At 35.1% G+C, this 23,263-nt stretch overlaps 1 protein-coding gene across 3 annotated transcripts in view; it reads left to right on the forward strand.

Moving 5' to 3' along the window:
• Nucleotides 1-23,263, forward strand: part of LRP1B (LDL receptor related protein 1B) — a 1,969,831-nt gene that overhangs the window by 1,917,958 nt on the left and 28,610 nt on the right. For 2 of the 3 annotated variants that reach the window (XM_032356230.1, XM_032356232.1), the window contains 3 exons: nt 10,176-10,350; nt 14,518-14,622; nt 15,497-15,610. In XM_032356230.1, the coding sequence (XP_032212121.1) occupies nt 10,176-10,350; nt 14,518-14,622; nt 15,497-15,610 (394 nt within the window). The remainder of the gene's footprint in view (nt 1-10,175; nt 10,351-14,517; nt 14,623-15,496; nt 15,611-23,263) is intronic. The other variant, XM_032356231.1, reaches the window with a different exon arrangement.

Here is a 23,263-nt window from a genome sequence, read left to right on the forward strand (position 1 = left end):
CTTATCCCCTTATTTGGTTTTCAGTTAGCCTCATCTTATAAAATCTTACTTAGCTGTCATCTGCAAGTCAGCTCGCTTTCAAGTCTCAAGTGAAGTGACTCTCTACCACTTTATAAATAGTTACTTGCTAAAACCTTTTATAGCTGTATTCCTTTAAAAATAGAAGAACACTCAACCCAGAAATAATTACTTGCTAAAATCTTTTATGGCTGGATTGCTTTAAAAATAGGAACACTCAACCTAGAACATGATTTATAAACAAACAATATGGAATTGGGAGGGAGACAAACCATAAGTGACTCTTAATCTCACAAAACAAACTGAGGGTTGCTGGGGGGAGGGGGGGGTTATGGACACTGGGGAGGGTATGTGCTATGGTGAGTGCTGTGAAGTGTGCAAACCTGGCGATTCACAGACCTGTACCCCGGGGGATAAAAATATATTATATGTTTATAAAAAAATTAAAAATTAAAAATTAAAAAAATTTAAAAAAATGCAAATCTGGAAAAAATAAAGTTATATAGGCTTATTGATATTTGAAAAAATATTGCCATGATAATTTTATGAGTTAATTTTTGATTATTACTAAAATGTTTTTTTTTTAAAGATTTTATTTATTCATTTGACAGAGAGAGAGATGACAAGCAGGCAGAGAGGCAGGCAGAGAGAGAGGGGGAACCAGGCTCCCCACTGAGCAGAGAGCCTGATGCAGGGCTTGATCCCAAGACCCTGAGATCATGACCTGAGCTGAAGGCAATGGTTTAATCCACTGAGCCACCCAGGTGCCCCCAAAAATGATTGATGCTATCATTGTTAATATGCATTTTGAAACAGCAATCTGTCAGAGATTTAATGCTGGTACTTTCAAAATTTCACCCCACATGTCATACTTAAATCAATGTTTTGATAACTTGGCTTTCTCAACTTTACATTTTCCTTTTACCTGGATACTCAGAGATAGCACTGTTGGCTCAGAATGGATTTCATTCTTCTAAATGTTTCATTGTTCTCTAAGGAAATACTTGGGATATATTTCTATTTTTAGTAATAAATTAGAAAATGCTAATTTTCCTAGACACGCTTTCCTGATGAAAATTTATCAGTTCTAATCAGAGTTTTGCACACATTTTTTCCCTAGTGAATATTTAATTGGCATACCTGGATTCAATGTTTGCCTACTTTATTAAACTCAGCTCTGAAATTGGAAGATCTATTTAGGACTATGCAATAAGTTTAATTATTAAAATATTTTGGGTTGTGCAAAACATTTAAGGACTGTAAAAAAGAATAATTTTAATATTTCTTAAATCTGTTTTCCCATTGCCTTATATAAGCTTTCAAAGACAACAATCATAAAATTCTAAGCATTTTATACAAGTTGCTTTCTCTCTTCTGCCTCCTTAAACCATGCAAGATGAAAAACTAACTTGAGAGAAGGAAAGGCCACAATCATTCCTGTAATCATATTTAAGAATCTTAGAGCTTTTCCAGAATCCTTCTAAATGTTTTCTTCCTAAATTAGATGTCAGTAAATGGCAACACTCCAGACATGCCTCACTTTTGTGATTTCTTGGCTGTTGTTTCAGTTTCTTATTTATGTGGAGGGACCCAGAGTTGATCCTGCTTGATAATGAAGAGATCGTCATGAATAGCTAGAAGTTTCCTTCGAATACAAGAACCCAGGGCTGTAAACCAATTATCAGTGGCTGGAGAGGCAAATATCCAACTTGGGTTGGGATGGGAGGCTGAGAATGACCTGTGAAATGTGAACCTGTAAGTGAGGTATCCCCACCTCATGTGGGAGTCCAGCTTGATTCCTGAGTTCTGATATTGAAGACTCTGGGGGCACCAAGTAAGCTTTTCTGGGCCTGTAGCTCTTGAGCTACAGGACCCTTTAACATTCTGGCTGATGAGGAGACCTTCAGATATCCATGTAGTTAGATGGCGGCATGTTCAGTTTTAGATACACAGAAAGGAAAGGGAACGCCAAAGATATTTAAAATTACTTTCTAGAGGTTTGTTTCATTTTGTTTTGTTTGGAGGTTTTTTGTTTTGTTTTTGTTTTTTAACAAATGTATGACTTGTTAAATAAGAAAAGAGTTTATTCTCTCATGTTCAAGAACCCAGGGCTGTAAACCAATTATCAGTGGCTGGAGAGGCAAGTTTGAATTTGCTGGAGAGGCAAGTTTGAGTTTGAATTTCTGTTCTCTCACTTACTGCTGTGGGATCTTTGGAGGGTGCTTAACCTCCTTTGGTGCCTCAGTTTACTCATCCATAAGATGTGAAAATGTCATATAATGCATGTCATATAATGCATGAGGCCATAAGAACAAATGAGCCCAACACGAAGAAGACAGGTAAAATCGAGTATTTATCATCATCATCATCATCATCATGTCCATCATTTTATTTAAAACAGACCCTAGTTGGCCTTGATGATATCAAGGGCATTGTTGAGGATAGGTAGGGAAGGAAGGACTGGTGAAGTAATCTTAGGCATGCTTAGGAATATTGCCTCTGTTCAAAGATGGTTGGTGGGTGTATTGGATAAATTAGTCAAGTAACTCAGGTAAGATCACACTCTTAGCCAGAATAAATACTGAATTTAACCTCCAAATCCTTCACAGCCAATCATTTTCTTTCTTTCTTTTATTATGTCACCTTAGCATCAAAAGTTTATAAAATACCACCATTGGCTGTCTTCCACATTTTGTATCTACATGGAAGCTGCCATAAACCTCCCTGTAGGGACAGTATTAGCAAAATTCATAGAACCTACTACTCCTGGGACACAATTAAATATCAGAGAAGATGGAGCAGGAATCACACTGAGAATGGAGCTCGGTTATAGGTGCCTGGGGATATGCACTATGGATAATTCTACCTCATCTCCTTTGTGAAAGTAATACAGTCCTACTTCTAGTTGGTTATTGTTGTTGTGTATAATCCTCAATTACCAAATGCTTACTTTAATCATGAATCTTAAAATGAATTCACATAACTTATTTTTTTAAACCAGGTCAAAATTTAGTGAAGTAGAACAATTGGTATTTATACATGTAATTGTGTAATTTAGTCTCCCCTGTATGACCATCTGTATTACCCATTAAAGACTCTCCAGTTTTGCAGTATTCTTACTGAGTATCTTCAGCTCCTGCTTAGGTGGTATTATTTTAGTTTGGTTTTATTCTCTTTAAATAAATTTCACACTTCACTAACTATTACAATGTGAATAGCCCAGTTGCAAATATGAGTTAATAGCTAAATAGTCTTGGCAATTACTTTTCAATAGAAAGAAATATTTGGGAAAGAAGTTAAATGCAGCTAGAGATTTTATAGACATCTGGCTCACCATGAATATTCATAAACCTGTATATATACCCATACAACCCATATTTTTATGGAGTCTATTAAGATTCTCTAAAAAAGATTAAAGGGAGAAGTATTTCCTTATATCTCTGGTTGCTGGAAAAGGAAAGAGAGAAAGAAAGACAGAGTGCAATGATGGCATCCCTTGAAAATTATTTTATTTCTGTTGCAGAAAATAGCCATTCACTTATTCTCCAGTTACTATTCACCTAATTACCATATGAATACTCTGTAATTATATATCCATCGTTGTCCTTTAGATTACATGATTGTGTTTAGTGCTACTATGCAGTTCTTGGTGTAATTACCCTACAGAGGTTGTAACAATTTTTATATTGTGAATATAAAGTGTTATTATATAATTTCATGGTAATCTCTACTTTCTTAGCACAGATTAATTACATTTTATTATTGTTCCTTCTTACCATATGTGGAACATCTCAATTGTCATGCCATTCAGGTCAATAAAATACTTTGAAAATTAGGGGATGAATGTTTTATAAGAAAGAAGATTTTGTTGGTAGTAATATTTGTAGGCTCTTGACACAGTGGATATTTTTCAGACCAGTTCTGGTTCTTTTTCCTTCTTGTCTTAAACTTTCAGTTGAGTTGTCAGCTCTCTGAGAGCTGGTGGCCTTTCTCTTATTTCTGTCCTCTTCCTGCTGCTCCCAGGATATAATTAGGCAGATGCATGTTCCTCAGCAAATAATCAATTATGGATCCACCACTTCCATTTTATTGTCACAGTTAAATTACTCATGTTGTTCAAAACAGGACCAACCATATTGTTTTACCAGCTTTCCTTTCCGTAAATTCAAACTGTTCTTTCTGAATGCTTACTGGTTGATCTGGCTAGACTCCTTAATCTTCGACATTCAATTCCTTCCTCATGTCATGCCCTCCAACAAAAAGTGTCCTCTCACTTATGTTTTTTTTTAACTTACCTTCTTTTCGTGTACATTTCTTTTCTTTTCTTTTTTTTTTTTCCCCAGTTCCAGTAACTATTAAGCCAAAGTTAAAATTTGGGGGAAAAAGGTAATTGGGGTGTGTGACTGTTTGTCTCTGTGTCTGTGTATTTGTGTCTATGTCTGTGTGTCAGAAATCAGAAGACAATCCCTTTGCTATAAACCTTGCTGTTAACCAGCCACCAACAACCCTAACTGTTTTCTTTGGGAGGAATTATTAAGTGTTTTTTGTTTGTTTGTTTGTTTGTTTTCCAGTAACATGTCACTTAGTCAAATGTAAAAATGACAACAAAAACAAAAACAAAAAGCAGAAGGCTATAAAACTTCTGCAGAGATAAGTTCATAGAAACAATTACAAATTATAGTGTTACAGGAGCCATTAAAAATATTGCTATATTATGGGATGCCTGGCTGACTCAGTTGGTAGAGCATATGACTCTTGATCTCAGGGTTGTAAGTTTAAGCCCCATGTTGGGTATAGAGATTACCTAAAAATAAGATCGTTCAAAAAAATGTATTTATATATTTAAGAAAATGGGTATCTATCTTACAGAAAGATTACCTTCAAAATGGTTTTAAACCATTATTGGTGCTTAAAGTGGTAAGCTCTATAAGGTTACTAGTTTTTAGTGCTGTGGGATAAGAAAAGTGTTCTTTCAGCGAGTGCTAAAATTTTCTGTTCATTTCAGAGCTTATTAGGTCAGGGTAGAATCCTTAGAATCACAGGAAACGTACCAAAGGAGCCTTCTCATACTTCATACTTCTTCATACTTCATTAAATTTCTGATGGATTAGAAAGTGCCAATGAAGAATTCTTCTTCTTAGATAAAAATATGAAGAGAGAGAATTTAAATATGAGTGTGTAGTAATTATTTGGGAGTATATAAAGAGGTGACACTGGTGAAAATATTGCACGTATTTATACAAGTTTTGTATAGATGCTTATAATTCAAAGTGGGTTAAAGCTGAGAAGAAAATGGGAGAGAAGTTAGGTCACTCTCCACTGACTTATTATACATTGTTGTCCTATACTGAGATGATTGCAGAGAACGTGAACCTTGGTTGAATCATCCATTTTAGAAATAGCACCATCAAATGTACCATTTTTTTTTCCATGATATGTGTTATGAGTAAAATTGAAATAACAGAGAACAACTGAAGGGATTATTTTGCTTTCTAATTTACAAGTATCAAATGCTTACATGGTAGGTTTTTGTTGTTGTTGTTTTGTTTTGTTTTGTTTTAAGATTTTATTTATTTGTTAAAAAGAGAGGGGAGTACAGGCAGGGGAAAGGCAGAGGGAGAGGGAGAGGAAGAAGCAGACTCCCCGTTGAGCAGAGAGCCCAATGTGGGGCTCAGTCCCAGGACCCTGGGATCATGACAGCCAAAGTGTCAGCCAAAGTGTCAGCCAAAGGCAGACACTTAACCAACTGAGCCACCCAGGTGCTCTGCTTATGTGGTAGTTTAAATAGCAGATGACGAAGTCTCCTATTAAATAAGGTTACTTTCTCCTGTGTTAAGGAATCTTGGAGTGAGAATTGAGTATACTGAAGTCTTTAAGACAGAGAGAGACAGAGGAAGGAGAAGAAGAGAGACTATGCATGGTAAGGGTTGGGCCCTAGAATCCTAATAGTGGTGCAGAAAACAATCCAGCTGAACATATAAATCAAGCGAGTTCTATATGCTCCACATCTGAAGCCTAATACTGGGAGATAGAGAATTTTCAAAGAAAGTCTCCGGGAAGCAACACTGACAGGGTCAGAGTATAGTGAGCGACTCTCTGTCCCTGAATTTCAACATAGTGTCAAGTGTAAGGCATGTGAACTGGGGAAAATGAAGTATCTCCCATTTGAATATCTGTAGAGAAAGTGTTCCGAGTCTAAAATGATTTCTGTCTTTTTTAGAAGAAAGTGGCATGGCTTAACAGCATGCAATTTAGAATTATTTATTAAAGTGCAAATTCTAATATCTTCTTATTTCACAATTTTATCTTAAGAAAACATTTCTTTTACATTCTTTTGATTCCACTTTTATGCCATGAGGCCAATCACCTGCATTGATTTTTGCGCATATGACATGCTAGGAAAAAAATACTGAAAGCTTTAAAGGGTAGAGAATTTTCTTTAAAGCAAAAAAAGTAGATCATGAATTCCTTTCAATAGAACTGTTTATAAAGAGAAAATCTGTTTACTCTAGTTAGCAAATTAACTCGAATCTCTAAAATATTGTAATTGTAGTTCGTTTGCCATTAGGTTAGAAAAAATCTTTTTATTGAAGCATAATATAAATAGGAAAGTTTAATCACAAGTTTACGGTTCAATAAATTATCACCAGGTGTACACAGCAGCGTGGACCAACACCCAGGTCAAGAATAAATACTGTTGGTACCTCAGACGCTCCTTGATGGTCTTTCTCACTATACCTTCCCTTCTCCCCCAAAATAAGTTCTTTTTGACTTCTAAAACCCTAGATTACTTTTGCCTTTTGAACTTTATGTAAATTAAAAAATAGTGTATATATTTTTGTGTCCAGCTTTTTTCTCTTATTACTTTTGTGAGATTCATCCATGTTGTTACTTATAAGCTGTACTGCTTTCATTTTTAATTTACATACACATGTATACATTTATTTGTGTGTATATTTCTCTGTGTGAATAAAACACAGTTTATCCTTGCTTCTTGCAATGAACATTTGGATTATTTTTAGTTTGGGGCTGATTCTATGCATAGGTTGCTGTGCATATTATAATACATATTTTTGTGCACAAATTCATGCTTTCCTTTTGGATATATATTGAGAGTGGAAGTGCTAGGTCATAAGGTGTGGGTATGTTCAAATAGAGTATCTGCTAATTGACAGTAACTACTGTGAATGGTTTTCCAAATCAATTGAACCAATTTGTATTTCTACTAGTAGTGTATGAGAGTTTGTTATTTGTTGTCAGTTAAGTGGAAGTGCAATGGTATATCTTTGAGATGTTAATTTGCATTTCCTTTTGTTAAGATTTTATTCATTTCTTTGAAATAGAGAGAGAGAGAGAGAGGGAGAGAAAGAGAGATCAAGCATGAGAGGAGGGGGAGGGAGTAGCAGATACCTCATTGAGTGCAGAGCCCAGTGTGGGGTCCCATCCCAGGACCCCGAGATCATGACCTGAACTGAAGTCAGACGCTTAACTGACTGAGCCATCCAGGCAAGTACTGACTGAGCCATCCAGGCAAGTAATTTGTATTTCTTTGAACACCAATAAGTTGCATATATTCTCACATTTTTTTAATCTTAGCCTAAGGCAGATTTAATCCATGCACCAAAATTACTTACAGTCAGTAAATTGTAGATGAGTATTTTAACTTTACCCTTTAGCACTTCAGGCAAATGAAAGGTATTCCTTGCTACAGTGTGTTATAGGGCAATCATCAAACATCAGAATGCTAACCCAATTTTTTTCCAGTTTCTCAGGCCTTCTCAGTGATGTCATCATAAAAATAAAATGGCCCAAAATTTTGGATTAAAAATTGCATTTTAATTAAGGCTCACATAGTTAGTTAAGAAAAAAGCTATTTTAGGAGCACCTGGGGGACTCAGTTGGTTAATTGCCAACTCTTGATTTAGGCTAAAGTTATGATCTCAGGGTCATGAGATTGAGCCTCACAACTGGTTCTGCAGTGGGCATTGAGCCTACTTAAGATGGTCTCCCTCTTGCTCTGCCCCTCACCCCTGCTCACATGCACTCTCTTGAAAGAAGAAAGAAAGGAAGGAAGGAAGGAAAGAAAGAAAGAGGAAAAAATGAAGAAAGAAGCTATTTTGGTTGAATCAAATCCTTTTACAATTACTGAACAATGTAGTCTCTATGCTAATCAGTAAAATTTGTTTTGGGGTCATCATTTCTTACATTCCCCAGTTCCCAGATTGTAGTTCCTCAGCCAGTCACATGGAAATCACCTGGGCCCAATTTCAGATTCATGAATTAGAATGTAGGCGTGAGTGGGCAGTAGGGACAGGGATGAGCACTGGAATTTACATTTGCAAATAAGTCACCTACTTGATTTTGATGAGTTATCCACTATGGATAAGGACGTACTAAGAAGATCTTAGAAGGATACATAAGCCAATTTCTATGCTCCATCAGACAGCTGAACCAGGATCAGAGTATAGCATTTAAAGCAATTGGGGGGTGATACGAAAAGAGCTCTTTGTCAGTAAGATGTATTGAACAACCTGAACTACTGAGAGTTGTTTTCTAGAGATTTCTGCACTGAATGGGAGAGAAGCTCATATAGGCAGCTGATCATACATTCTTCATGAATAAAAACAGAGTCTCTGATGTGTGCTCTCTAACCATCAAGCCTGGAGCAACTGCAAACAGACACCATCATGGATAGATACTAACACCGCCTTAGTTTTTAGATCTTCAAGTCTCTCACCTTTTGAAAGTGCTACTTATTTTTAAATATAGCCAAAACCTTGCTAATAGACTTAAGCGCTGAATCTCAATGAGGGTACTTGGCATAATGCAAGAGCAAGCATAAGAATGCTTGAAATAAATTTCCATAAATATGAAGCAGCCTGTCAATAAATTTAATTTCTGTCTGATTTAATAAAGGGCTAGATAAATATACAAACATGAGAATTATAAATTATGTTTTAATTTTCCTCACCCGCTATAACTGTCTTACAGCAGGTTAAAGTTTATAAATTGAGATTTTTATCTCAGCTAATCACATTTAACATTGCTTCACAATTAGTTAGCTAAAAGGAAATTGCAGCTTCTAAACACAAAGTCTGAGACTGATCTAATCAGTTCTTTTGCTTAGGATTATTGTATTATGAAGTCCAATATTTTGAATGTGATAAATTGTAGCATGTTGATATACAAACGTACATATATACTTGTCTGCATTTCAAAAGACTGAGTCAGAATATCTAATTATAAAGATAGTGTGGTTATTGCATTATTACATGGTCTTTGTTTTATTATTCCCATTCAAGAGGTACAGAAATATTTGAGGAAGTCGTTTGTGGTTGAGAAAATTGTCTATAGTGTTCAATAAGAAACATCTTTCCAAACAAAAGACTCACATCACATGGAGGTTTTCCCTCTGACTGGGATGTTAGGTTCTTACCTAGAAGGGGAACAATAGCCTAGACCTCTGCTCACTTCCCAACCATGATGGATCAGTTTCCTGGTTCACTTTTCTCTTGGTGTTCCATGAGAGGCACATCTCCTTGTTTGCTCACCTGCCCAGGTGTTCAGAAGTAGTGGGCCTTTTCTGCTGTGTGTAGAGGGACGCTTCTTTGCACCACAAAGGGCTGATGCAGTGGTAGGAGTCCCCCACTTATCACATATTACCCTGTTCTCCAGATGAAAAAAGTGCAAGGAAAGGAAACAATAAATGACATCCAAAGAAATCTGGAGTATTTCTGCTCATTTCAGAATAATACTAATATTGCCCATGAGAAGGAAACTATGGAAACTGATCAACTTAAACTTTAAAATTCAGAACTAAAAGACTTCCTCAGCTAGCATGATACCAATATAACTTACTTATAAATAACGCCTTACTTATAAATAACTTATACATGACGCCTGACTGGCAAAAAGAGGAATCAATAGCATTATTAAAGAATCCTAGTTACATTTAATCACAAGCTGATTTTGTAAATTAATCTACTTACTGACTGGCCATTTTTTAATACTTAGATGTTTTGATTAATTTACTTATTTTTACATTTGCTTAATGATTCACCATCTTTAAATACCAAATGAAATGAAAACATGGACTGTGACTAAAGAAAAACATCTTGTAGTATAATTTCTTTTTCTCTGTTGTGCGTTCTTCCTAGATGTGTGTCACCACTACTGTGTGAATTCTGAATCCTGTGCCATTGGCGATGATGGAAGTGTTGACTGTGTCTGTCCAACACGCTATGAAGGTCCAAAATGTGAGGTTGACAAATGTATAAGGTGCCATGGAGGGCACTGTATTATAAATAAAGACAGTGAAGATATATTTTGCAAGTAAGTGGACATCCAGCTTAATCTATAAAAGCATTCAAACCCAAAAGGATGTAACAGTTCAGCAATAGAAGTGAAAATAATGCAAATTGTTTTTATCCTAAGGTTCTCTATAGTGACCAGTGCATTCTGTTCTCCTTTTGGTTGCAGATAAAATTCAGTTCATGTCAGTTAAATGAACTTATTCGACATCTATTATATGCAACTGGGGAACATGAAAATTAATCATGCCATCATGTAATGATATGATCAGATCATTCCCTATGTAGAATATTCCGAATAGTAAGCAAGAAATAGTGAAATGTAACATATCTTCAAAAAGCTATATGTAATATTCTTAAATTTGAATAGGTCAGGCTTTTAAATGTTTCATCATTATTATTGACAGGAAGTGTTTCCTTTCTGTTGTTACAAAATGAGCCTGTGGGGGAGGAGCAAAAGAGCTGTCTAATGGGAATACATATTAATCTTTGGGTTTTTATCTGACTTTAAGCATAGTAGTCCAAAATTAGGAGAAGGAATAATGTGTCCTAGGAGGCACCTACAATAAAAATGTTCAAGTTAGACTTTGGTTACGTTGCCTTTTGCCCTTTGGCTTTAAGACCAAGTGACTAGAAAACAGAGCATCACAGCTAAAGGGTAATGCCGGTAGGGTTCTGTTGTGAAAAAGTTTATGCCGCTGAGGTTAGAGTTCAGTCCTCACTCTGAACTTCTTTTCACAACCTTTTAAAAGAAGGACTTAAAAGCACTGGAGTCCATCACTTGCCTTGCTGAGGAGACTCATAAATGAGAACATGAGGTAGAAAAGCATGGCATCAAGTGTTCATCCCACAGCTTCCCCTGAGACAGCTCTGTGAGTGTGCCAGCCCTGAGTGATGTTGCTCTGCCAAACAAGTCCCAATAAAATTTCATTACAGACAGCAGCAACATCTTTTTATTTTTTATTTGCTCACATTTTAGAATTTACGCTAAGTATGATTTGTGTTATCATTAAGAATGACATTTACTCAAGCCCTCAAATTGAGTCATTTGAAAGTACATTATTTTTTAAGTAAAGTAATTGAAAATATGATTATAAATATGTGCCTTTGATAAGTATATAAAAGCAAAGGCATTTTCAAATAAACGACCAAAATCATTTTTGGTCCTTAAGCTCGTCAGTTCTTTGTGATGAAACTTGAGCAAGACAGAACTTGGTTTCCATGAGTGAACATATATTTTTCTCTCTGTCCAGTGCACCGTATCAGAATGCATTGTATTCTCTTGCTTATGACTGCATTCCATTCACACAGGAAATAATAGATTATCATCTAAGACAAGCTATATGCCACAATTTCCTTCTGTTTACCTTGGAAAAGTTCATGCAGAGACCTATACCGTGTTTCCATTACAAGAGGGAATTCCATATGAATAAAGGAGGGCGAGACTCTTTGGGCTCTCAGGACTGCCCACTCTTCTGAGAAAACTGGCTTTTCCAACCTGGAAACACTAGAACCTCATAACCTGAGTAGGCCACAAAGATCCAACATTGTAGTTCTTGATCCTTTTTGAAGAGTATGTCAAATAGATAAATATTAGTTGCTAACAAACAAGTAGATAGTGGAAGCTTATAATAGTATAATACTTGATCTAATAGACTATCTAACATATGAGCATGATAAGACAAACAAGACTGAGTATTCTGAAACTTATTAGACAAATTTCTCTTCATTTCTGACACTTTTCATCTCAGCATAAATGGCATTTACAGTGATGGTAGAATTTCTGTCTCATAGGTGAGTAACTGATACTAAAGCAACCACGACTGAGTTACAGTAAATCTTTTACATAAATAGGAGAATTCAAGCCTCCATGTATATGTGTGATGCCAAATAGTCAGGTGTGTTTCTAATGCACTATGAGCTGTCAACTAGAATAGATACTCTGTCAAGTATAGTAAATATGATCTTTAAAAATGGAGCTAATTGTATATTTTTCTCTTTTGTGGAAATCTAAGTAAATATTGATGAAGAATGACTTAATCATAATTTTGAATAGCCTAAATAATACCTTTGCAATGTCGGTTGTTATGGGAATTCTTTGTGCATATGGGACAACTGGTAATTAACTTTAGAAAGTGATATATCACAAATTGTGTGTGTGTGTGTGTGTGTGTGTGTGTGTGTGTGTGACACAAGCCTCTAAGAAATAAAATTGTGATGAAAACTGGCATTAAAATATGAGTTGAACTCTGATGCATTATAGTGATTTCAGTAATTTGTATTTCACATTTGAAATATACACAAATGTCTGTCTTCAATTAAGGATTTAAAGAAGACCTTTAGAAGGAGAAAGAGGCAACATCTTTTATAGCTCTTGAAAGCAGGAGTTTAAAAGCAATCAATGCTTAGAATTTTTTTTTTCTCTTTTAAAAGCTGATATTTGGTATATAGTTATCTTTTTTGGTAGGAAATCTTTTAATGTATAATGAGCTCTTTTTTTCTCTTTGACGTTGTCCTTTTGATAGAACAAGAAACTATAACTTGCTGCTCTTTGATTTTCAAGTAGGCTTGGATGAGGACAAGGAAAAGTATCTCAGATCCATTTAACATATAAGAAACTAATAGCATTATGTATATTTGTCTCACTTTGCATCCATATTCAGATAACTCTAGATTTAAGACATTCTCTCTTAAATCCTGGAAATGTTAAACTACTGGTTTCTTCTCCATGTTGGTTCTACATTCATATATATCCATTCTGTAACCAGTACATAGCTGACTCATGGTTTCTGTTCATCTTGAAAAGAGTTACAACTTTAATATCTTGGCTCTTAAAAAATATCTTTAAATTAAACACCTGGAAAAATGATAGGCTGTTTGGTGTATTTCCCACAGGCTTACCACCTACAGGAGGCGAAATAAATATTCACAGAATAAATTAATCAGGATCACTAACTGATCATAGCAGGAATCTAACCAATCATTGAGAATTACACTTCAATGGATGTAACATAATAGATATCCATCATGGAAAGGATCAAAGTGATCAGTGATATTGCAATCTGATTTAAGAGTCAAGCTTGTGACACCCACTGATTGCTTCATGGTACCTAGTGCCAACATGATCTCATCATGAGAATAGTGGCATGATCTGTTGTAATTCTGATTTGGGCCACAGCTTGTATGATTCTATGACCCTACTTCTCATACAAGAGATCTCTTGATAATTTAGAATGTCGATGCACCTTTGTCTGTTCCCCAAACAATTTTCAATGTCCAATCTAATAGTATTTATTTATGTCAAAGTATAACATGGCAAGTAAGAAATTTCTGTGTTTTTCCTATTATTATTATGCTTGTTTTCCCCCATGCAGCAATAGCCGAAGTGTTCATTCTTATTTCAAACATGTAATGTGTTATAAATTAGAGTTGTTTTCATATGTTTTCCAAGAAACCCTACCTTGTTACCTTGTTGCCAGACTACATATTGTTCCTAGTACACTACTGTTTGTTTTTGCAATGAACATTGCATGATTTTTTTATATGCCAGAGTAAAAAAAATGGCATTAATTACAGTACATAATCAAAGAGAAGCAGTGGGACAAAATGACTACCAGATAACCCTATACTTTCTTATAAAACCTGGAATCTAAAACTCCTAACAGTTTTTTTTACCAGATTTTCCAGTTTACAAGAAATAGCTGAAGCATTTGCTTCCAGAATATTAGATCATGTGGTTTATAATTCACACTGATGTCACAAAGCCCTGGTTATATGAAAAGGGAATAGGATCTTGATGCTAATGTTTCCCTGCAGTGTAAGTGCTAGACATTAAAGCATATTTTTCACACATATATATAATGATATTAAAATTTTATATTAAGCAAATGGGTTGAAAATTTGAAAATTACCAAAAGAAAACATTTGTCTGTCATCATTTTGTCAAAAAAAAGTACGTATATATATATATATATATATATATATATATATATATATATATGTATGTGTATATGTGTGTATATATATATATATTTGCCTCCAGGACGTCTGTCTTTCTGAAAACTTCCTTTTAGCCAGGCATTCCATTACTCCTCTGTGATGAATATTCTCATCTGCAGAGAGTTTATGTCAGCTTTCAACAATAATGATGCCAGTAACAATGAGATCTCTCTCTTCTTTGTTGCTGCAGCTGCACTAATGGAAAGATTGCCTCTAGCTGTCAGTTATGTGATGGCTACTGTTACAATGGTGGCACATGCCAGCTGGACCCTGAGACAAATGTACCTGTGTGTCTGTGAGTATTATAGGATGTTATGGGCATTTTGTGGAATGACTTTGTATGTACTTGGAATCCCTCCTCTATTGTTCTCCTTTCTTGGGCTAATACATTTTATTGGGGGGGGGGCATAATACATTTTAAATGAATGTTTCATGGACATCTCTGATCAAGTGTTATTCCTTAGTGGCTCATATGCTGTAGAATCTCCTCCCTCATCAATTTACTGGTAATTTCATAAGGAAGAGCTCATTCAATTCTTAGCATCATACCCATTAAAGACATTCATAGATCTTTAAACTTGGAAATGCCAGGGAAAATTAATTTCATTGACCTTATTCAGATATGGGAAACCCAGGCATAATCATATTTACGAACACTTGGTACTTACAACCATTCTTTCCAAAAGAACTTGTGGTATGTTTTCAAATGTATAATGCTATTTGATGTTTGTATCAGGTGTAAAATGTTGTATTATGTAAGCCTATTAATCCTGTGTCCACTTTGGAATTCATTAACTTGAATCTGGGTTTCTAAACATTTGGAAAGTGTTGGAGATTCTCTGCTCATGAGAAAAATCTAGAATTTAGTATTTTTCCCTCTGTCCAGAATGGACAACTTGAAATAAAACCATTCCACTTACGTGGTTTCTATTTTGAGTTTTCTTTTATCACTGCTTGACTAGAAGGATGACATCCACATAGGATCCACATCCACGTTCTGTCCCCATCTTGTCAAAGTAGCATGTGATGAGTGTGAATGAGAGAGAAATGAGCATACCTGATGAAGTTTGATTCATATGTTACTATCTCTGTATGAAATAATTTTGAAACATATTTAGGAAAAAAAAGTCAGACGCTTTATTTAGCTGTATTTTACTGAAATTCTGCAGATGCTCTGTGGGGTTTAAAAGTCAGCGCTGTGACCAGAAAGAGAACCCTTGTGATCACTACTGTCAGAATGAGGGGATTTGCACTTTAACTGCGTTTAATGAGCCAAGATGCAAGTAGGTTTAACCTTCCACTTACCACTGCGCTTCGTGTGACATCATTTCAGGCCACAGTTCATTGGTTTAAGTCATGAACATCCACATGCATTTCACAGTGTATACTTAATCTCAGGGCTCATCTGTGTCACACACACTTAACCTTTGCTTCGCTCACCGACAAGTGTATGCACCACAGTCAGCTAGAGTGTCTGGAAATATAATGGAGGGAATGGAAAAGCTCATGGAACTGCCTAATAAAAACACATTTGCTAGAATAGTGGCTTTTAATTAAGGAAGTACAGAAGCAGGTGTTTTTAGACTATTGCTATAGTCTGTACTGTATTTGGAATAGTGGCTTTTATTTGGTAACTGACTGTCCATTTCAAGTACTGATGAAATAATACATTATTTGCTTTCCCATGTTTTTACTGAGAACACTCTTTCCTTAACCAGAAAGATTTCTTCATGGAAGAAATAGGTACATGGTAAAAATTTGGTTTCCTAATAGTTTAAATTTTTCCTTTTGTCCATAACAAACAAACTCATTACCTCTGAGAAATTTCAGGGGCCACCTTTGGGGTAATTATCGATGTTCATCACAACGGAAGTAATTTTTGCACTTTGTATCTGAGCTTTAGAGATGGCTTATATGTGACATCGCCCATAATACCTAGTGTCATAAACAGAGGCCATGCCTGGTACCTGATGGCAGCCCCAGGGTGGTGTCACAGTGTACTTATTAATAGTCTTTAAGCACAATTATATTGAAATTCAGATGGTTCATTATCAAAACTCCATGGTTTTGTTCACAAATTATCGATATTGTTATTCAAGAAAATGTCATTCTTTAGATCATACTTTAAAAAAAAGCAACTGATTAAAGTAAGCACATAGGAAAAAAATGGTATTCTTTGTTTTTTTGTTTTTTATCCTGGAAGATATTTGAATACGTCAAACCAATATTCCTATATAGACTACATCCAAAAGTAATACTTTAAATGTTAGCCTACAAAATGTATATAAACTGATCTATTAAGGCACTGATTCACTTCTCAGGTCACACTCGGGTTTGTATCTTGTTTAAGTGAAGACAGAGGAGACTCTTCTTCAGTTCTACCTCAACCTGGCTCCACCCTAAATTCCTGCAGCCATTCGGCAAATATTTGTAGACCCTGAAAGTGTGCTAAATCCTAGACAAGTGAAGATGAATTAAATTAAAACCCACCATCAAGAAGCCCATTAATTAATGGGGTGAAAAATTTATAAACAACAACTTAACCTATAATAATGTAGGTGTGAACACAGGAAAAAAGAGAGGGCAATAAAGTCATAGCAGGGCAAGTGATTTGTTAACAGAAATGGAAGGTTTATAGAAATGGCGATTTTTTGTGGTTCACCTATTTCATGAAGTTCAGTGAGGTTGGGAAGAGCATTCTGAAAAGGAAGAATAATATAAGCAAAGACATGGATGTGAGACTTAATGGCCTATTTGCAGAACTGTGTGAGTGGCTGCAAATAGTTAGACTGAAGGGTGTCTGTAGTTGGGAAGGGGTGGGGTGTGAAGACATAAAACTGAAATAGTAAATTAGAATCCTATTTATGCCAAAGTTAGAGGATTACGTAGGATCCCAAAAAGAATGAATAGCCAGAGATCAGAGATCTGAGCTGAAGGAGTTGGCTTTTGAAGGTGATGCTCATTGGCATGTGGGGAGAGCCCTGGAGATCAGCTGCTGGGACTCCCTCCACATGAGAAGATTTGGCACCACTTAAGGAGAAAAGTGACAGGTGCTTGAGCCTGCATAGGGCGACTGGAGGGTAGAAGAGCAAGGGCAATGAATTCATGGGTATTTCAGAGTTAATAAGTCCAGAATGATCCTTGGCTAAACATTGATGTATACTTCATGTATACATGATACTTCATGTTTGGGACAATAGTAATGACTGTTCTGGAGCCCAGTCTTCATTATTCTTGTCCCTCTTCATTATGTCCAGGCAAAGTATATATAACAGTTCAGACCAACACTTCTTCCTCCCCATAAATAGGTCTAGGAACATGTCTGCCAAGAGAATGCTCCTGTGTTCCCAGAATCGATATCTCTCATGGGAGTAGCAGCCTGTAATAATGTTCTCTTCCATTTTTTACTCTTACGAAGTATCATCAGGGGCGCCCAGCCCCTGATTATCACCTTCCAAGCTGATAATAAGCCTATTTCATAAGTTCAGTGAGGAAAAATAACTTAATTGGAAAGGTTTAGAACAAAAACATTTTACTTTTGTGTATGTTTGTCGTTATCTCTATATGCATTTGGTTTTATGGAAATTTTGTCTGCACCTTTGTTTTTTAAAACCTAAAATTTATTCTGATGGTAGCAGTAATGCTTACTGAATCCCTCAAATTACTTAAGCTATAAAAGAAGCATAGGAGAGATAATGATATTCTGCTATCATCCATTCATTAATCCATTTGCCAAATGTTTATTGATAACATAAGATGAATGAGACCTTGTGTAAATTTGGAAGAATAATTAGTAAGAGCTAAAACTGACTTAGCAAATACTTTCTACCAAGCACTATGTTAGGCACTTTACATATTTTATATAAAGTTGGGATATTATGATGTTATCATTATCATTATCATGATGTAATTATTATCCCCATTTCACAGATGATAACTCTGAGGTTATATACTAGGAAGCTACGGATACCTGAGATTCAGATGATACTTGCTTGGTTCTGAAGTTCATGCCCCAGTTGTAACTCTTACTTTGTACTACTTTCTTTACACTCTACTAACTCCAACGTGATTTTTACTTTGAAGAATTTAAAATTTATTTTGGTAGATGAATGGATTTAAAAACCTTAAAATTCCATTTGACAATTGTTTTAATAGTTAAGTGGGTGATGTGTGTTAAGGAAGGCATTTGTAATGAGGACTGGGTGTTATATGTAAGTGATTAATCACTAAATTCTACTTCTGAAACCAACATTACACTATACATTATCTAACTGGAAGTTAAATAAAAAATTTAAAACAAACAAAGAAATGTAACCAAAGTATTATAGGAAAATATCTCAATGGAGATCAATTAATGATTTCTTATTGGGGAGAGAAAAACTTTATAGGTGAAGTGATATTTTCATAGTATTTTGGGAAAAAAAAAGTGTAGTATTTGTACAGATGGGAAATGATTAAAAACCTTTCTTGAAAGAGGAAGAGAATAGGTCTGAATATTGTTGAATATTCAGAATAGGTCTGAATAGGTTATTGAGAACAGAACATAGCCTACATGGCAAACTGGGAAGAGAGAAAACTAGAGAGATATGTTGGGGTCAATTGATGAAGTATATGTTATGCCACGACACAAGAGTGGGTTTACAGAAAGAAAAGTAGAGGATTAAGGATCTAGGAAATACCGCTGTTTGATTCTGTGCTACAAAGGAATCAGCAGAAGCAAATGAGAAAAAATAGAAATTGGGGGGAACTTGTCCAAGAGTAGATTCCTCCAAGTCAAAGGAGTAGAGAGTGTAAAAGAATTTGAAAAGAAAGGAAAATAGAAAAGAATATAGATCAACTCTAGATAGTTTAAGGAGGATAAAAATTATAAATTTTGGTTTATTGGATTTTGCCATTGGATGGCCATTAAGGGAGATGTTTTGAAAGCTCTATATGACAGGAGAATATTAAGCCCTTGGGATATCTTTCTAGTGGTTGATTTTCCTTATAAGGGGAGCTTTTTGGAAACATGGATTTCAGCCTCAGATTTCAATTGGTAGTGGCCATGTATCTTTAATGAAAAGATAGTATGTACTAGTTTATCTAAAAGCCTTACAGGAAACAAAAAATTGATTTAAGAGCTAAGATATAGTGCTTGCTTTTGTTTGTTGATAGTACATTTCTTTTTTTCATAGAGTGGAAAACTATTTGAATGTGCAGAGCTTATATACATTTGGAAAGTCTATAAAGTATTGAGATCTATGAAGGAGACAGATTTTTTTTTTCATATAGAAATTTTATTACTGTATCCTTCAATTTAAGGAATACATTTGTTCTTTGAAAGCCTTCACTTTTGTCTCTTGTTGGCCATGTTCTCTTATTACTATATGTAGAGGAAAAAGAAAACTCCACAGAAAAGCCTAGAAAAACACAAAATCTAGGAATTTTTTATGCTTATTAGGCAAACATTTTGATTTTTCGGGCGGGGGTAATACAAAAGAATTTATTTTTTTAATTGGAGTATAATTATTTTATGCAATATTCTATTAGTTTCAGGTGTACATTAGAGTGATTCAATATTTTTATACACTATGAAACAATCTCCATGATAATGGTAGTTACCATCTGTCACCATACAAAGTTATTACAATATTATTGACAATATTCCTTATGCTGTACATTACATTCTTATGACTTCCTTATTTTGTTATTGGAAATTTGTCCTTCATCCTTTTACCTATTTCACTTGCTCCCTGACCCCTCCCTGCTTTGGTAACTAAAAAAAAAGTAAAAATTTTGATTTTTTTTTTTTTTTTAATATTTAATTTATTTTTTATTTTTTTTTTATTTCCAGCATAACAGTATTCATTATTTTTGCACCACACCCCGTGCTCCATGCAATCCGTGCCCTCTATAATACCCTCCACCTGGTACCCCAACCTCCCACCCCCCGTCCCTTCAAAACCCTCAGATTGTTTTTCAGAGTCCATAGTCTCTCATGGTTCACCTCCCCTTCCAATTTCCCCCAACTCCCTTCTCCACTCTAAGTCCCCATGTCCTCCATGCTATTTGTTATGCTCCACAAATAAGTGAAACCATATGATAATTGACTCTCTCTGCTTGACTTATTTCACTCAGCATAATCTCTTCCAGTCCCGTCCATGTTGCTACAAAAGTTGGGTATTCATCCTTTCTGATGGAGGCATAATACTCTATCCCCAGGGGTACAGGTCTGTGAATCACCAGGTTTACACACTTCACAGCACTCACCAAAGCACATACCCTCCCCAATGTCCATAATCCCACCCCCTTCTCCCAAACCCCCTCCCCCCAGCAACCCTCAGTTTGTTTTGTGAGATTAAAAGTCACTTATGGTTAAAGTAAGTACATCACATTTTGTTAAAACCAAGTTTTTTAAAAATTCTGATGTATATATTTTGCCAGTATTTGGGCTGCTTTATAACTTTTGTTGTGAGGGTTAGAAACTATTAATACTGTGAAGAACTACTCAACTCAGTATCAAGTTAATAGTGTATTCCTACTTGTAAAATATCTTATTAGGGCCAGACTTTTATTTATATTGGATTTAACTTTCTTTAAAACATAGACTTACTTCCACAGTGTTGTCTTCCAGCAATATTTAGAGTACACATTTCATTTTCCAATAATTAAATCATGTTTGTAGCATTCTGAACAGCATTTCATGTCAACATATATAATTAGATGCTTTTATTCTTAGTTGTTGTCCAGTGTTCCATTGTCTGCATTTTTCCGACTTTACAGCCATGTATCATTCAGTTATTAGGTATGTGGTTTCGTTTTTGTGTTATGTTCTTTTGTTAACTTTTTTCCAAAGATAAAAACATGTATGCAACTATCTTTGTACTTTCTCGATAGTTTTCTAGGATTAACACCCAGAAGTGGAAATATTGGGTCCAAAAGTATATAGACTTTATGAATGAAATTAGCTATGATTTTGAGAAATTGACTAATGACTCTTTGTGTCACATTTTCCTTGTCTATAAAGTGATGTTTGGACTAAGTGTTCACTTATATTAAGTCTATATGGCACAATATCTTTAAATCTGAGTCCAATTTGATTTCTTTTTTGTTTGCTTGTTTGCAATCAGGTTTAAAATTGTGTTGGAGTCACAACCACAGACACAAATTCTCCCCCAAATCCTTCTAAGATACATATGAAGACACTGAAAAGACTAAATTTCCATTAGCAGCAATATTAAAAATAATAAAAAATCTGTTCATGCTAGAATCCCAGGTGTACGACCTTTGATTGGTTCATATTTTACCCTTATAGAGAACAAATATACTGTCAATCTTCTCTTCCTATACCCATTCATCAACAACCACTTATTGAGCACCTACTATAAACCAGACAACATCCTAGGCACCAAAGGGTTTATCAATGAACAAAATACAATAATATTTGACTTGCATAGCTTAAAGGCAAATAGTTATCTATTATTGGTTGAATTTGGGTAATATTTACTTTTCTAAAATAGTAATCTGTGTAATTTGTATTCTTTTCCAAGAAGAGAAGAGAAAAGGCAGTTTTTAAAAATATTTGTGTCATCTGAAAAGGGAGAACCAAAAAGATCTCTGATAGTGCATTGCTTTTGAAATCATACCAATTCAGGCAATGACTGTTTTCAAAATGACAAAACTCCAAGATATTTCTTATACTATATATTATTTCTTTTTGCCCATAGCAGAACAATTCTCCATTTGGTCAAAACAAGATGACAATGTTAGTTTTTATGTTTTACTTGTTCATTTCATACAAAAGCTAAAAATAAAATATGATGAGAATTTTCCCCCAATCTAATACTTTTTCCTTTTTTTTTTTCTTTTTGGTTTTGTTAGATTTATATGGGTATCTGGGGTTTTTGTTCATCTTTTTTTTAGGAAAAATGGTTTTCCATGAAATTATCTCCTTTCTTTGATCATGTGTGTGTGAGAATATCTGTGTGCTTAACATTGCTCATACTCCTCCCTGACATTCCGTATTTTATGGATGGAATTGACCTCTCATCTTTGTGTGGCCTTTGGACATGGAACATATTTCTATGAAACTGGCCTGGGAATGCTGCCTGTTGTACACTCCACGGCCCCTTTAAATTTATATGTCTGTTTCTCTCTGGTAGTTTGTAAATTCCTTCAAGTAAGAAGTTGTATATGAGTTATCTATTTTGCCCCAATAGCTAGTACACATTCTGCATGTGGTATGTTCTTAGCTAATGCTGCTAAAAAATAGTATCTTGGTGTCTTTTTGTACTGTGAGATCTGACAGCCTGTGATATTACTATCATCATAGTAATACCACTCTTACTTTGTTATTAAATTTTCAAAAACTGCAAGAGTCAGAAAAAATAGAAAAATGATTGATTTTATCATAATTTCCATCTAATGCTACCCTGGGGTGTTTCCTGAATGCTCTGAAACTCAGGTTAAATGATTCTCTACAAAAACTAAATAGGCTTAATTCACCATCTTAACTTATTAGAAGAACATAATTTTATTTGTTTTTGTTCTCTCTTCTCCTTGCCTTTTGTTTGTTTATTGTTTTTAGTCTGGAAGTCTCTACCAAAAATGGACAGGGAAGAAGAGGAAAGTCAGGATATATAGCCCCTGCCCTTGAGGGACTCTGAGTCTATTTGAGGGAAGGGATTAAGGGAAGAAGGAATATGGCAGGGACTCTGGGAATTGTAGCTGGGCAAGTAAATTATGCTAATAAAGGAGCATTGAACAATAGTATTACACAGTAAAATAATTCTGAGGAACATAGAATAGCTACCTAGAAATTTGAAACCCATTCCATTAGCAATAGGGGAACACTGACAATGTTTGAAATATGGAGTACCATGATCATCTGAATGTTTCAGAAAGGTCTTGATGACAGGGTGCTCTGCTGGAACAAGAAGCCACAGGTTTGGGGGGGG

The sequence above is a fragment of the Mustela erminea genome, chromosome 8 (genome assembly GCF_009829155.1).
Source record: "Mustela erminea isolate mMusErm1 chromosome 8, mMusErm1.Pri, whole genome shotgun sequence".
Taxonomy (NCBI): domain Eukaryota; kingdom Metazoa; phylum Chordata; class Mammalia; order Carnivora; family Mustelidae; genus Mustela; species Mustela erminea.